Source organism: Neodiprion fabricii, chromosome 3 (assembly GCF_021155785.1).
Source record: "Neodiprion fabricii isolate iyNeoFabr1 chromosome 3, iyNeoFabr1.1, whole genome shotgun sequence".
Lineage (NCBI taxonomy): Eukaryota > Metazoa > Arthropoda > Insecta > Hymenoptera > Diprionidae > Neodiprion > Neodiprion fabricii.
In genome coordinates this window covers 30,334,111-30,351,239 of record NC_060241.1, presented here as the reverse complement: position 1 = coordinate 30,351,239, position 17,129 = coordinate 30,334,111, and the positions used below count along the sequence as shown (strand labels likewise).

The 17,129-nt window shown below is 42.7% G+C and overlaps 1 protein-coding gene across 1 annotated transcript in view; it reads left to right on the top strand.

The window, feature by feature from the left end:
• LOC124177141 overlaps positions 1 to 17,129 on the top strand; it is a 96,339-nt gene that overhangs the window by 40,817 nt on the left and 38,393 nt on the right. The window contains exons 9-11 of the mRNA XM_046559188.1: positions 3,629 to 3,880; positions 10,660 to 10,862; positions 15,228 to 15,316. Of these exons, the coding sequence (XP_046415144.1) occupies positions 3,629 to 3,880; positions 10,660 to 10,862; positions 15,228 to 15,316 (544 nt within the window). The remainder of the gene's footprint in view (positions 1 to 3,628; positions 3,881 to 10,659; positions 10,863 to 15,227; positions 15,317 to 17,129) is intronic.

Genomic DNA, 17,129 nt, shown 5'->3' with positions numbered 1-17,129 from the left:
GAAGTGAACCAATATTTGCTATTTAAACGACGCAATACCCAGGTATCGGATAGTAAATTCGAGGATCAGTGAGTACCGCTTGTTTCCGACAAACGATATTACCACTGAAATATTATTATTATATTTGAGTGGATATTACCCACCGCCATTACCACATCACTTGTTCAATTTTTTATCCTGCGCCTCAAGAGGCCACGCAATATGTATTATGTGCATACCGAGGCCCGTTTACGCTTTAGCGTCGAAATTTAATTTTCTCTTTCATTTGAGGGTGATACTCGGGTAAAATAATTTCGCAGACCTTCTACCGAGACATCGTCCACAATTTTCGCACCCTCTGTTACCCTCTATTAATCCTCGACACAAAGCTTCGCTTTGATCACTTTCTTTATTATGAATCACTGCATTCCAACGTTACAATAAGCCAACGTTGTAAATATGATTAACCCGACAGCAAATGGGCCGCAGGTATCAGCTCACAATCAAAGCGGAAACGAATCTTGAGAAGAGTCTCATTGTTCGTAAAGAAATCCTGTGTTCCGACTTTCTGAGCCTTTTCGATCTATCGGACTGTGTAAAATAAACGCCACAGAGCGATGCTTACATAATTTCCGCGTTTTTGTTTTTTCTCCCGCGAACCTGCGACTAATTGCACGCGTAGGCGTTGAGCCTATAGGCGCAATACGGTAGATAACAAGAGCGTCCATCAATTCTCATTCAAACGCGTTTGCCTGAGGGTTTTTTCCATGCGTCGACGCCACCGCTTGTCGGGACTGATAGGGATGTTTACTCGGTAAAAGCTTTCGCCTAGTCTCTACCAGCGGGGCCAACTCGTCGCTGTGCGTTTAGCGGCTCAAATTTCAGAGCTAACAGGTAACCCTAGACCGGAGCCAACCAGTGCGGATTATACGTTATAGGGCGCCGGAGCCAAATATCGTGTCATTTATTTATTGATTTATTTATCGACGATTTTGTTTACTTCGTACCCCTCAAATCCGTTGCTTCTAGTCGTGAAATCCCTTAATCCACGTATTGTTTTTCCATTTAGATAACACGTGAATTAGCTAAGCTATATTTTACAATCCTGCGTAATGCCGGATCATTTCAACGTGTCCTTGAGATTGTTTCGAAATACGCAGGAGCATTAAGAAGCTGGATAGCCGAATCAATTGAAACACGGTTTTATCCCATGGTTCTACCAATTTATTTGGAATATAGTTCTGATTAGGAAAATTCTCCGCCATTACTGCATCGGGCCTTCTCTCGGGCTTTCTGTTATTCAAATAAAATTAGGTAGTTTTCCATTTGTTGTGAAAACGGGGAAGTAATTATTCCGCAGGAGATTAGAGAGAACGTAGAGTAACAATCGAACACCGTCTCCAATACACACTGGAATGAGGCAGCATATTCATGATAGCAAATGGCGAAGGGTCGATGAGCTCCTTAGGAAACCCCCGTTAATTGTGTTCCACGGACTTGATGATAGCAGCTAAGCGAAGGAGGCGTCTACCTTCCGCGCGATCGGGTTGAAGGTTAACGGTCGGTTCACCCCAGATCGTTCGTGACTTCCGCAATCGATCGCTCTCTCCAATTACAAGCTGTTAAGTTAGATCCAATAGTGTCAAAGATGCTTACCAGCTCCGATTTGATCGCGTATTTCACTGTGGCTGTAGAAAATATACGCACGTGCCTTCGTGGCATCCGGAGCTATGAGGGAATAAAATATAGCTGATAAAATGTCGCGCCGAAGAAATTGAGAGTCTGAATTGAACAGTCCTGGAGAGCAGCCCTCGTTTCGAGAGATTATCTATACACACAGGACACAGGTATATGTATACTTACTTACGTATTATATACAGGACTACCTGCCACTCGGCATTCGTTCGAGTCACCGCGGAGTCTGAGCAGTACGCAGAGTGAAGGGCAGGGTTTTATGACCATTTTAAACTGGAATTTCCCCCGAATCCTAGCCCGGAGCTTTTACTTCAGAGCTTACTCGACTTACGGTCGAGGTATCGAGGCGAAGCGGCTATCCTTATCCTCCTTAGACGACGTACAAGGGATAAGGAGAGCGCGAGTAGATGCGGGGTGATTCCCGCAGGACCGTTTGGGATTTCGCGATCGCTCTACATTCGAATAATGGCGACATCCCCGAAGGCGGCAGACGCGCGACGCTTCGGGGCAAAGTTTTGTCGTTCGAATCGAGCCGGCTGGGCGTCAAAACGCGAGAACCGATATAAACGAACCTAACGTAGCGAAAGTTGGGCGCAGGACGATCTCATCGGTCCTCTGTGCGGGTGCAATGGTGGCGATTCATCTTTGAAACCATCCGTGTCCGACAGAGAAATTACTGTAAACAATATCGGGAAACTAATTTCAAGTTTTCTTCGACAACTGTGAGTGTTACATAACTTCTTTTTTCTTCTTGCGCTCTTCTATATCTATTCGCGATATGAACGTGCTTGGAATACTTTATTGTCGAGCGTAGCTCTGCACCACTTAGACAACAGTTGGAACGCCTATAAATGACCCGTTTACTATCTTGAACGTTTACACTGTCTTGAAAAAGTTGTTCCGTGGTTACTTCGTACGTTACGAAACCAAAATCCATCTCTTGCACAGCTTAATACATCGAACCAATTTCATAATTAACCAATAAAATTTATATAACTCAAGTCTTGTCAGCCACAATTATAAATTACGGTCATAAAGCTTTCGTAGTCCACCTAGTCTCCGCGATATTCCGTGGATGTAATTAGGACCCTCTTGTAGTGGACGTTGCTTGATTACCTCGCCGGATTGCGTAAAGGGTTGAAGTGTCGTAACGCCGAGGGTGGAATTTGTCACCAAAAGTTTCCCTCTGAACCTGTCAATTCAGCAGTCCAGCATTTTCCCCTGAGCCGGGGTAAACGGCGCTTTCACCTACTTTACGAATTGGGATTTGACTTACGTGTTTGATTCTGGTTTTACAAACGAACACATTCACATTGAGAGCGTAGAAGCGCGTGGGAGGATAGGACAAGTACTATTTTGGCAATCCTTGACGCTGCACGTTCTGAATCGATTATAACAGACGTGCAGTTTCCGTCACAATTGCAATGTGGAATGGGTCGCATTTGGAAAAATCCGCTCTTTGCGTCGTATCGAAACTCTCTCACGTCCCCGAGAAATGTGAATTCGGCGGTGTTGCTTTTTGACCACGATTCAAGCGGCACCGGGATACCTAGTTCGATAAAAATACGCGAGGTTGAAAACGAGCTCGGTGTGTACTACAGGGTATTTCGACCACTGCTCACCTTTGCCCCTTTCTTCGGGCCCTTTTGCTTTTCTCTTATTTTCCTCAGACAAGTGTTTCGGTCTGATTTATAGCGGGAAAGCAACAACGTAGAAATTAAGCTGTTCAGAGGTGAAAGGGGAGAACGTTTCGGAAATGCGAGCCGAGATACCGACTCCGCGAAAGTGTGCCACTTGTCACAACATAATCATGCACCGCGTTCAGAACGGTACCAAAGAATTGTAACGCGGTCAACTTATTCCGCATTTCGTAACGATATACCGCCACGGTCGTTTCCGTCAAATTCAAAGTACGATATATCGTTGCTGATTTGTTTCGTGAATTTGATTCCAGGCATGGAAGTCCTCATCACAGCAGGTCGCAATCGGTCAAGACACCAGGCAGTCGGGCGTCGGGACGTCCGAACTACTTGTGCCTACCACAGCAGCGTTCGCGCGTTGCTAGCATGCCTAACACGGGTGTCGAGGAGGAGTATTACAGACTGAGACACTTCAGCATCACTGGGAAAGGGATCGTGAACAGAGGAGACTCCCTAAAGAGTCGAAGATCGAGGTCCAATAACAGCGTCGCGTCCAGCAATTCGAGGTAAGTTTGCAGTGTGTTTCGTAACCTCCTTTACCACGGAGAATTGACATCGTCGACATTTGATCGTCTTACCTTGTGGTTCTGCCAGTTTCGCCCTCTACCAATTTAAGTATCCGGGGAAGAAGAATATTATAGGCGGCGGTTCGTTAGCTATATACGGGTGCAAAAGGGTCTCTAAAGTGGAATTCACTTTAGAGAGAGAAACCAACCTTATCCCTGAAAAATTCTCATTTCCTTTAGAATGGCTATCAAGCTAACGCGGTCTGAGCTAATATTGTTCATGGATGTTGCAATGAAAATTTTTGGATCGCGGTAAGCGTAGCACGGTGGAGTAAGCAGGGGGTTTTAGAGTTGGATCGTTATACGGGAAAATGAAATGACTTATACGGAATAACGACCTACATTATAGGTGGAACGGTTGAGTGTTGTTCAAAGCGTTGACAAAGGCGTGATCGTGTGCCTATTACTATCCACTTTCGACGAGGAATTTTCCGGGTGGAACAGCGAAATGTTGAATGCTTCGATTTTGCAGCGTTAAAGCTAAACGTGGCTCGTCGAAAGTCCTGCGAGTGACAACGATGCTGGAGGGAAACCAGTTTTCGGTTAGAAATTCCCTGTACAAACAAATTGACAGCGGGTTGGAGTTGAGCCAGCAAAAGTTCGCGGAACAACATTCGCCGTGCTTACGCCCCCTGCAATCAGTCCAAGCGTATCGAGCATATCGAGGGGAAGATTAATGTAACACAATATCCCCCTCATCTCCGTGAAAGAGACAAAAAAAAGGAAAGAAATAAAAAAGAAAAACATGGTATCATCCAAAGCCAAATCGATATTCTTGCGAGCCCGAAATGCAGTACGTAAACGATTTCTTCGATTTTGACGAAGTGATTCTTTTACGACCAGTTGAATAAGCTGAGACATTCGAAAGACGGGCCTGACGACTGCGGAAATCGATGTGTTACGATTTTCGGTTAACGAAGTAATAAAGGACCACGGATATTTCATCGAAACGAACAGTCCCCAGAGAAATAATTGTTTGACGGTCGTAATGGCGGAAAGTTGGACCGAATCTTGGGGGAGTTGGGCGCTACATATCACCTATTCACCCATTAGCCGCACCCGTTCCAGGTAATTAGTTAGTCGCAGATAAGGCATCCGTGGACCTGCGTGGAGCGCCGCGTCACCCTTGGAAGGCCGTCGGCGAAGACACGGAGACGCGAAGTGTCGTTACCCATGCCCACAGTTCCCTGTTTAACTGATAACTACTTGTCAGCAAGTAGTCGAGGCATTGAAGGGTCCGATCAATATCCGTTGCACGAAGGCGATTTTCGGAATTTGTTAATTAAAACGATATTGATATGCGAACAAAGACTCCGCTCGATCAGGTTTCGTTTCGCCGTTACGCCCGACTGATTATACGTATAATCCCGCGCGTATATGTTTGGGGTTCAGTCAAAACATCTCAAGTTGTTAGGGTGTTTGGTGACAACAACAAGGGTCCTTGCATCGTGCACATTTTTAGAGGAGCACGATATGCTGTGCAGGATTTAATGAACACACAGCCAGCGGGGCGCGCTATCCGGAAACCAGTGAAGCGATGGAAATTGAGAAGCACAAAGAGCAGTTAAGGGTGAAAAATAATAAAAAAACAATAATAATCATCGTTATATATGTGTGGACAAAATAATGGGGAGTGATAAAAAAAAAAAAAAAAAAAAAACACGGAAAAAAAAGTTTTTCGCAGAGTTAACTATTCCGATGGTTAAATTGCCTTACACTTGGTGCACTGCATGCCATGTTATGCAGCCTGAATAGTCTTCGACGGAGATATTCATATGCACGGGTGAAAATTTGCAGTTAATGCAAAGTTTGAGGCTTCCATCGTTGGCGGGACCCGGAGGAACGCACCCTGTGCAATCGTTAACTTTTCTTGTTTAATATTCAATCGGGTAGTGTAGAAGTTTCGATCCCGTGTCGCCGCATCGTAACGGCTAAATAATTGTTTCGGATATTTAAGTAGTTCGATGAACAAAAGTCTTCATCACGCGAGGCAAGATTATCGAGCTCACGTGTCTGTGCAGGAAATTAGAAGTTGGCTCGTTTCCGACGGCGACTTCGAGTATATAAGGGGAAAAAAAAAGAAACGAGAGGAAACAAAAAACCATAAGTACAACGCAAAATGGTTCTGGAAACTTTGAGAATTTCGCACAACTTTGGAAAAAGAAAAAAAGCACTGCGCGCGGTAAAACGCACTGTTTTTGAATATGCATTCACTTTTCATGTTTATGAAGTGAAGACTCTCTAATTAACTAATTCCCGCGAGAACGGTACTGAGCCAACTTATGGGTATACTGGCCATGTGCAATTACACGGTATCTTGGCATAAAAATGAATTCAACGATCCGAAATACCCGGCAGAAGAGAAGCGTGAAAAGCAATTTTCAGTCTCAGCGAATAATAAGCAAGTTCCGGGACTTTGCTCGGGGGTATGAAAATAAAAGAATTGAATATTCCGAGAGGTGTAATATACGCACGCAGATCGGTCCATCCATTTTTCGAGATCAAGTGCTGAATTCAAAGCGTGCCAGGATTACCGAGTTTGCGTAATTCAACTTTTTCACGCCATCTCTGACAGCTGTCGATCCGGAATGAAATCTATGAACGTGAAAAAAATCTTCAACATGGCGCAATCGTTTGCTCCCAGACATTTGTTGGAGATCTGGTAAGGTAATTTTTCTTTTTGATTATGAAATGCATTATGAAATGAAATTCTGCAAAAGCCTCTAAAGAAATATTCGTACCTGTAATTCAACAAGAAAAAAAGACCTTATCGCAGTAGAGCGTTCGAATAGAGAAACGGGAAAGCGATGGACTCACGTTTTTCAATGCATTGATATTTGCTAATCTGCAGAGGTATTTGTAACGCTATTATAATGGAGCGACTGATTTCAGTGCGTGTAGATGGCTGGGACTCCCGATTTAATTTTTTACAATACAAAAACTTTCGTTCGGAAAGCAATTTTAAAGTTTTAATTAACATTTACCCAGAGAAGATTGAATATTTATTTCCATAAGCCGTGGGCAAAATTGATGCGAATTTCATGAAACGATGCAGTCAATCTTTTCTGACATTATACAAGTTTCCCAAATATACCGTGGAATCCAGAATATTTTTGATATTTCGGCGAGGTTATAACAGAATGAAAAGACAAACAACGGTACCGAAACATCGCCAACGGGTCAACATCGACATCCGCGAGTAACTGACGATGCTCTACATCGAACGCGTGAGTTTACGTGTGACACTGAGCAACGTAGACGCACGTGTTGGACCTTAGAGCATTGCCTGATCCTTCGAAAGTAAACGAGGACGCTGCGAAGACCATCCGGAGTCGATGCTTCTACGGAACATTTTTCATACGTGGAAGACATCGAGTCGACGTTTACACGGAAAAGAAGAACGGATCGCTGGCATCGACTTTTTTACTTACTCCGAATGCAAATTGGTACATGTCATCGATGGATCGAAGAAGCGATATATTTCGATGCAAATTTGACACAGTATGCATTCGAATATTCGTTTCTTCTTTCTCTCGTCAATCAAATTGTTCTTCCTTGTACGAAAAGCTCTCTAATCACAAGTTGCCGATTTTTCCCTGCATCGAAGTATTCACTTTGTCAGAATTATTGCGGTGCGGCAGAGACAGTCGACTGAAGCACGATCGTCGCATTGTAAATAACCGTTTCCAGGAGTTTTATAACCTCATGGAGCTTCCGACGTGTCACAATCCTCCACCGGATGGTACAGAACTCGAACAAAACGAATTAGCGCATATCATGCTTCGGAGTGTGCGTTTCATTATCTAAATATACAATACCTGCACGATCTTTCAAAGGACCTTACGCGTTGCGTCTGATGTACTAAGCGAGGGTGGAGGGTGGGAGGTGGGTACTTCATTATTCTACGGAGAACAGACTAGCGTGCTTTCAATGTAGGTACGTTTATACATTAAGTATACCGACATGCAAGCTGGCTTGGTTCCGTGAAGATGAGGGCAGAATAGGATGGGGCAAAGTTGAGAGGGGTCGCCGTTCGTGCGATGGAAGAGGACGTTTTTGATTGGTTCGTCACGTTCGCTCCCCGGTGTAACTGTCTAATACACCAGAGCTGTTCGCGTTTGTTCGAGTAGGGGATCAATACCGCTGAAGAGTGCATTGCAGTGTCGTCGACTACATCTACGTATTATACTTGAATAGACCCGTTAAATGAAATCTCTTTTTCTGATTCCGGTGTTGAGTTTTCTTCCTTGCTTTGCTGTTACGGACGCCCGTAATAACACTGGTCTGCGGGAACAAACTTTTTTTTCTTATTCTTATTATTATGTGTAATTATAAGGTTTGATGCTCTTGAATCGAATTATAGTAATTAAAAATATGTACCGCGTATACCTTTCATGCACCGTTTTTTTTTTTTTTAATCAAATGTTATTTTTCACTACAAATTGTAATCAAACACTAATGATAGCAACAATATTTATAAAAAAAAAAGTTATAAAGTTAAAGAGTTTAAAAATTGAGATCGTCAGAAAATCTATCTGATAGTATAATTTTAGTTATTTTGAACAACGTTAGGCGATATCTTTCTTTCTCTCTCTATAAGTTCAAACTAGATTTGTATGTACGGATACGATATAAATAGATTAAAGTAGCATAAATGCAAAAACAAAACTAAGAAAATTTTGAAGTTTGAGTGCAAAATATGGAAAGCAGATATAGATTCGGCACATTAAAACCTTCGTATCTATATTTTCTTTTATGAAGTAGGATATCGTTGTAGGCCTGTGTAATAAATCGTCCAAACGGAACGCCGTATTCCCAAGACGGACGAGTACAGTTAGAGGGGAATATCTCATCGAAGTTGCGTCTTAAGGTTCACTTCCGGTGATGTCCCATTCGGTACGCGCAGCTGGCGTATCGCAGTAAAGCTTATTTTATGCACTGGATATGAAAATCGATTTATAGAGTGCGAATTCGCGAAGATGAGATCGGGCCAAACTCGCTTATACGGCAGAAGAGGATACACCTTAACGCATACGAGCTTATGTCGCGGAGCCAGCATCTGTCGGCTTGCCGCCCTCGATTTCTAAATATTTTATTGACCCAAGTTCGATCCCGCCCCCGACAAAAACGGGCACAACCGCTCCTCGAGGAAGCTCGCAGTTACAGTGGATCACCTCGCAACTGGATTTCCGATACTCCAAGGAATCTCGCGACAGAATATAAGGTACAGATATGCGCGTGTCGGGAGATGGAGAAATAGAAATAATAAAAAATATAAATAAAAATATAGCCAAGGAACTTCCGATCGACACCAGCGAGCATCCCTCGCACACCTTTTGCGGCATTCGCGATTCTCTTCCGCCGATGTAATTCCCACCCCGCAAAAACAATCTTCTTCTCGGACCGCTGCGGACTTCGTCGAGTGATCTATACATTTTCGTAATTAAATTACACAGGTCAGTTGACTTTTAGTTCAGAGGGAACTGTGATCTCTCGCTTGGATTTCGCAGCCGCCCTGAAATAGCCTACAGGCAGGGGGAATCAGGGCGCATCACCCCCGAATAGAATGGCTACATTGTTGATCGCTCCTGGTATCGAGTTGTTGTTTTTTTTTTTTTTTTCTTTCTTTCTTATTTTTTTCTCTCCTTTTTCTCTGCCGCTATCCGCATTCCCTCGGCTCAAATTCCTCTCGTTGGCTTTGTGGCTCCGCACGAACTGCGGCGGTGCAGACGATCGATTTTCTTTTTTTTATGTTTGCTCTGCGTCAACAGAGAGCAGATCTTTCGTTGTATATAGGTAAATAAACATTTTTTTCACTGGTTCAGTATCGATTATTCGTTACAATTCAATCGAACGGGGAATAGAGCGAAAAATGAGGAATGAAAAATGAACAAAGAATATTAAAATTCACGGCTCGGTCGGAAGCGCGTTGGAAAATGGAAATTTATAACCCCCCTAGGGAATATATGACTCTGTAGGTATCGCTACGCCAGAAGGTACTTCGAAGAACCAATCTTGCTGGTCAACGGGGTAAAAAGGAAAAGCTGTAATTTTCACCGGCAGCAATGTGTGCAAAGAGTCTGGTTCTTTTCCCCGCTGCATCGAGGGAGCGTAAATGCAGAAGCCATTCGCATCCGTAACTGCAGAAAGCACGAGACGAAGGGCCTTGGATTACACGACACGAGGGATTTGCTGCTGGATGGAATGCGTGATGCGAACACCCTCGTGATCGTACCTACCGCTTACTTTCCTTCGGTTTCCCCGAAATTCATCGTCTTAGGCCTCAGGCTCACTGGCCGCGGAGTTAAGCCTGCTTCTGCCTACGGAAAGGGATAACACGAGGGCAGATAAACGAAATAAAATCGAGGATCGCGCACTCTTGGCTTCCGCTTCAGTCGCATGGGGCGAATGTCTGTATGTGTGTGTGGAAATCAATTGCTCGTGTAGGAGAAATTGAAAGGATCACCTAAAATTGTCTGGTTCCTCGAACTTCGAGTGGATCAGGATATATGGAAGCTCATTCCTTGTTGCTTTCAGACTTGTCCCATTTTCCACGCTTCGATAAATCAAATGAACACGTATCAGATATCGGATAAGTTTTAGTAACGCGTAAACAGAAGTGTCGATGAGAATTTGTCACGCTACAAATAATGCGTCGAAAAATTTATATTATGTTTTACCGGATGCTTGTCTGAGAGGGTGATTAATTATGATTACAGCACCGAACATTTGACAGCTTCTTATCCAGGCTCCGCGCGGACGTCGGCTGCAGGATCCTTGGCAAGTTCACGTGAGAGCAGCGCGTCCCAAGGACCTGCTCAGTATCGTGTTTTGATGCTAGGCGCCCCTGCTGTTGGTAAAAGCTCCCTAGTCTCCCAGTTCATGACATCCGAGTACCTCCATGTCTACGACACATCGATAGGTGAGTTTGATTTTCCCATATTTTGGATCTACCTCTCTGAATCTGTAAATGTCCATTCTTCTTACGCATCATCAATGTATATAAGCTAAGAAACTTTTAACCCTAATAGGTAGAATGGCGTAACGATCGCACAAGGTGAAAAATGATATTCTGCTTCAACGATAAGTCCTAAAAATCTAAAAAAAATATCTAGGTACTGTTTAAGGTTCGCAGAAAAAGCTCTCTTAGTTTTCGTAACCGAAATTGATTATTTAAATATTGTTAACCATCGGGAAAGTTAAGGTAACGTGTGTAATTTCTGGGGTGAAATTCACCCAGAGTGACCTATTAGGGTTAAGCGCTTGTAACTACGCTTGAACTCGATTCATATTCTTCGCATGAAAAATATATATATTATTGAAACGAGCTACAGCATGGACATATCTTTCGACTGAATATAAATTAATTTTTTAATAAAATTCTGAGACATCACTTACATCCGTATACGGAGATGAAAAGTACTCGGATTTCCTTACTTCGTTTTACGCAATTTGGGAAAGAAAAATAAAATACTATCATACCCTCGAGATTTGTATCGCTGCGTGCTTCTGTATTTTTTTTGGTTTATTATGCGGGATGTTTTATTATATCCTTGAGCAGTGTATAGTCGAATCGCGCGGTATATTCTTCGGCTCCATAAAACGTGGTCAATACCCGGACAAGTCAGCCTTGGAGTGATAGCGACACGGCCCACACTTGCCGGGTTTTATATATAGAGGGCATTCAACTCGGCTCAACCAGCCATCGACGCTAGCTTGTTAGCTTTTTCTTTTTGCCCCTCTTTTTTCCGTGGAAATCCGTACATCGTAACAGCGGAGATCAAGGCGAAGCGACCAAGCGGAGCAAAGTGCATTTCCCGAATGTTTTATCGACCCTATGGAGAGTAACTTGCGTGGCGAATTTCGCGTAGAAAGTTTGTCTAGTGGTACGGGATAAAGACCGATAATTGGCGAAGGGAACAGAGATTCGAAGGACCTGTGATTTTTTTTTCTTCGTTATACTCCTCTCGTCGTTAGTAGAAGATCTCGGGTTTGAACGCCGCGGAATATTCCCATAATTCTGCGGTGCTACGTTACACGATCGAGTTGATTACGAATTACAATAACGTGAACGGGGATTTGACCTCTAAGAAGCATTTGTGCCTCGAAGGCGGTTCTGAAGGGTTCAGGCTCGACTGAATGGAGAGCAATCAAGAATTGGCGCAATCAGAGTACGAAAGCGATTTATTTATAAGCGAATTTACGTTGTAGGTCAATATTGAAGGGTTTCCATTCGTAATAAAGCTGCGTGTTTCTTGCTTGCATGAAAATTCTTAGCCAAGCATCGGCATCTGTCTGTAAGTCTAATCTCATTTCCAATGCTCGGTATCGCCGCTAATTCAATATACCGAGTTTATTTTTCTTCGTATACGAAGAGATGAAAGAGGAGTAAGGCGAGGTTGTACGATAGTCTCGGCATTGAATATGCAATATTTTACCACTCGACTGAAGGCGCTTGTTAACTACAATTTATGATGCAACTGTTCGCAATCTCTTTATACTTCAGTATTATTTATTTCTGAGGATGTAATTAAAAATCTTTTCTGCGCGTATACAAAACGGAGTAAAGAGTGGCGAGAAAAGTTGAAAGGGTAAATTTATCCCTCGAATTATAAACTTCCTGGCAATAATATACGTCCGTGTGGTATAAGTACTGCGAGAAGATTGCTTTACCGCAGATTATGATATTCTACTGTCATAAATAAATCCAATTTCGCCGTCTGGCGTGCCGCGAAAATACACTGCATGTATATGAACTGTACACATATCCCTGTATGCCCACCCTTCACTAGCCGCGTCTCAAACAGACGCCTTCGGGTTAGCTACATGTTTGAAGAAGGTAACACTCAAATTCCATTGATTGATTAAACTGGTTGATCGGCGATAATCGTATTTCAGATAATTTATATTATCTACCGTAAAAAGGAAAATACTTTTATCTCTCTCTTGTTCACCGGTGCTTTTGCAGTCTTACTGCTGTGCAACATTGTACGAAGGCAGCTATAATCTTTTTTCAAGATAAATTCACGTCCTGAAAAGACGTTTGGTCGTATACTGCGACGTTTGCTGAGGAGAATCATTCGATAAAATGAATCACACTGAAACGACTCAGTTTCTTATAGTGGATACCTACGATACAAAGAAATTCTTGCGTCGAACACAGCGGTAAAAAGTCCTGCGGAAAGGCGTCGTAAAAAGTTGAAGCCGTCACGCGTAGAGTGCTTCGTCTACTCTGAAGACACTATCCGAGCAATGATCAAAGCAGAAACCAATCTGTGCGTTAGACCTAAGAATTTTGGACGGATATTAGGGTGGCTGTCAAAGTCTCGTTGCAAAAAAGGTTAATGCGCGAGCGTGCCAGGCAAACATCAATTTTGTGTTCGAGGTTGAATAAAACCCGTGGAAATTTTGCGATTCATAACAGAGTGTGCTCTTGTCTGAATCTGGTGTTCTTGATTTTTTTTCTCCCCTTTGATTCAGAGTCTTACCAGAAGGAGACTTAGGGAACTGGCTAAGCTGACAAGACCTGACCTAGCTTTCTTCGACGTACTGTTGAATACCGCAGATCCTTACGGAGGGATTCGAAAGTCTCACAAAAGCGGATTTTCGGGGGTGGAAATAGAAAACATCCCGACTTTGTACCAATTTATTGTTTGACTTTTCACCGGCGAAACTGTAAATAATATTTATGTATGATATGTTAGGTAGGTATGTTTTCCGATTGCGCGTGTCTATTTCCTCGATTTTTTTCACATTGTTGTCGCGATCGGTTTATTGGAGAAAAATGATAGAATCCAGAATTTCCACTGAAAACCTCGAACTCAAGTAAACTGGATGTGAAAAGTAATCGGAAACTCGATTAGAATACGTGTACTCTGCTATAATTTAATTTCTTCGAGTAAGCATGTCTTCCTTTATCAAAGATCCGACGACGATTTCATTTGCAAAGTTACATCGTCAATACGCTATTGATACATGGGATGATTAGAGCAGCAGAGTTTTTCTATCATTCGTATTTTTCGCCGATGTACCGCTTTCCCAATTTTGTGTTTCCTCTCCTTTCTTTCTTTCTACGGAAATTGATTTTTTTTTTTTCGTATCAAAAATTCCGTCGGTGAAACTGGAAATACGCTTTTGAAATGTCCCGATGAAACAAATTTTCAATATTCGATCAGTCAAACAGATGACAGTATATCTATTTCGCGTTGGGGCGATTTTCAGACCCTGTATCATCCGTGTGGCAGGACGTACAGAATGTTACGTACAGTTCACTTCACTCTCGCTTCAACTCTTTGTCTATTCCGAAATATTATTGAACCGATCTTCGAAAAGTAAAGGCAGGTCAAATAATTGTTATCCGGTCTTCCGATGATTATAACAAGGCATCAAAGCGCACTTGTCGACACGCCTACGTAGGTATAATAGCTTTCGAATTGTCAAAATAGTGCCCAACTTCGAATGGATTCTAGCTTATATAGCTTCAGATTACAGGTGGTTCACCATTGATCGATCTATACTCTGAGACATGTGTTTGTATATAGTACCTACCCATCAGGTTTAAACCAGCCAAGTTTTAACGCGATGCGACGGTTCAGGCACAGAGTAAAGAAAGCGTTTCTACACATTGCCAAAGTTCGAAGTCCTGTAACTAGTTCCGGACTTAGAACTCCCATGATTCATTATTCGCAACGATCAACAAAAAATGGTCTAGGTATACTTACGTACAATTTGCATAGCAATAGCCGACTGAGTAGGACGAGAACCGATTTCCGCTGGATATAAACGAAGGGAAATAAACCTGTGGAAAAACGAAATAATTAAACTGGACTAAAAAAAGGTAACAAGCGTAACTTTTACAGTGGAGTTAAACAGCCGTGTAACTTCGTACTTCGTTAACCACGCTTATGGTATTCATGTTTTGCCGGCTTCAGGCCACGCCTGGACGAATATTGTCAACATCTTAACCCAGTTTTAAACACACCGTGCCTCTGGTTGCAAAGTGAGGAGCCGAAAATCCACGCAAACCGTCCTTTAGACACGCGAACAACTTGGCATATTTACCACCTGCTTAAACGTTTCCAGAATGCAGAGCTCGAGGTGCATGTTGATGCATGCTAATTATCCAACCGAGTTTCAGGCATTCTTCAAGTTTATATCGTTTAAATCCGCAGCCTTTAAAACAGATGTAGAATAGAATAGATGTGATCCGACGTATGTTGTACACGTAATTAGTTTTGTTGAGTGTAGCTAAGAGTGGTTGGATTGTGAGTAGCGGTGTGTGTTACAGATGACGAGTCTGGGGACAAGACAGTCAGCGTTCTTCTAGATGGCGAGGAATCCGAGCTCACCTTTATCGAGACCCCCGCCGACGTGAATGTAAGTACTTCTTTAATTATTGCCAACAATTTTGCGTCGCACGATAAACCGAGCGTAGCGCGAGTCCAACAACAAGTGTACTTAACGACGAAGTCGTCGCTTTACCAATTGTTAGACCACCTGCTCGACTACCTTGAGTATATAGCTCGCCGTGAATATACGCCCCAGTGTGTGTATCGAGGGTTGAAGAAAAAAAAAAAAAAAATGATACGGCAGGTAAATAGGGAAAAAATTGACCCGGGAAATCGCTGACCTAGATTTTAGTCCCACGCTGAGGTTTATACGCGCCGCGATCAGCCCCTCTCTTTGATTAATTTTAGCTCTCTCACACTTCTGTTACCCCCTGAATTCTTCTCGAACCTGTCAATAAAGCGATGGGTTCGAAAAGGGCCTCTGCCACCTATTTTCAGCTGCGACCGGATTCTGTTCAGCAAAGGGTGAAAGTATGCACAACATATCCGTCAGGGCTAAAGGACTATATATATATATATAACACCTCGCGTGACGGCGTGACAACTTTGCGCACGTGTGTTTTTACGCACTTTGTGTGCTGTTCGTATAATACGTACTTCATACAAGACGGATATCACGAGCGTTACACGTAGGCTGATGAATCTGTGCACCATATCACGTGCCTGTAGTTAGCACCTCTGTTCTATTTCTGCAAACGTTCAATATATTTTACTGTCGGAAATGTCCAGTAATTCACTCTGACAAAATTTCATACCTATCGGATAGCGCTATGAAAGCCCACGAGATGGATAGGAACGCCTTCTGTACCCTCGCGTATTTCGGTTATCGAGTTACAAATGTCGCTTTAGATTTGTGTTCCACGGTTGTTTTTTCCGCCGTTTTTGCCTGTAAACATTATTTGCCATACCATATCCGTTCTCTTGTAACACAGTTTGGTAACTCTGTAATAGCATACTCTATTTGATATTTGATTTAAAGTTGTTGGTGTTGAGCAATGAGGAATAACTTGAGAAATATTCTACTGAATAATTTATTTGGAGAATTCGATTAGAGCTGAAGTAATTTTCCAGCCAGTGTTGAAACCAGTTTTAACAACGGGTTTAAAACGCCGGTGTGTACTTTGAAGATAAAAAGGAATAACGTGTAAATTTTACAGATAAAGTTTCATCATTACCTTTCGATTTATTTGACATGGGCACATGAAACGCGAATCACGTTCAAGGGCGACATGGTGAGGCTAGGAAAATTTCCTTTATGACCCATTTTGTTACCCTGTCGAGAGCAGCGGACGTGATTTCATTTTCCTACAGCGTTAATGCAGTTAGGTTGCAATCACGTGCCGAAGACTAGGGCGCATTTATAACCGACTAGTTGACCCGACCGTGAGCACATTCATTTTGTCGCCCACACCCGCATCCTAAATGAATTATACATTTTGAAAGCACGACGAGTAGGTGCCAGTGATTCACTTGCAGAATCACTCGATGAACTTCGATCAGTCACGCAATAATGACATCTACTCGACTCGTTCCTCCTGGTTCCATATCGACGAATAATCCTCCCCCACAGGGAATCGATTCTTTCATCCAATCATTGCCTGATATTGAAATGAGGTGTTCAGCGAGGGTTGGAGGAAGAGTTCTACCCCTAAGCTAACTCCTAAGCATTCCATTCGAAATGAATTCTCTGTTAGTGTTTTATGAAATAATATCTATAAGCTCAAGCAATTCCGATGCTTGAAACTGCAGATAAGTCGTAAGAAACGCGATTTTGAGACAAATTGCTTTAACAAATACTGAATTCTGAGTAAATTGAACGCGGAAAGTTGATTATGCGTTCA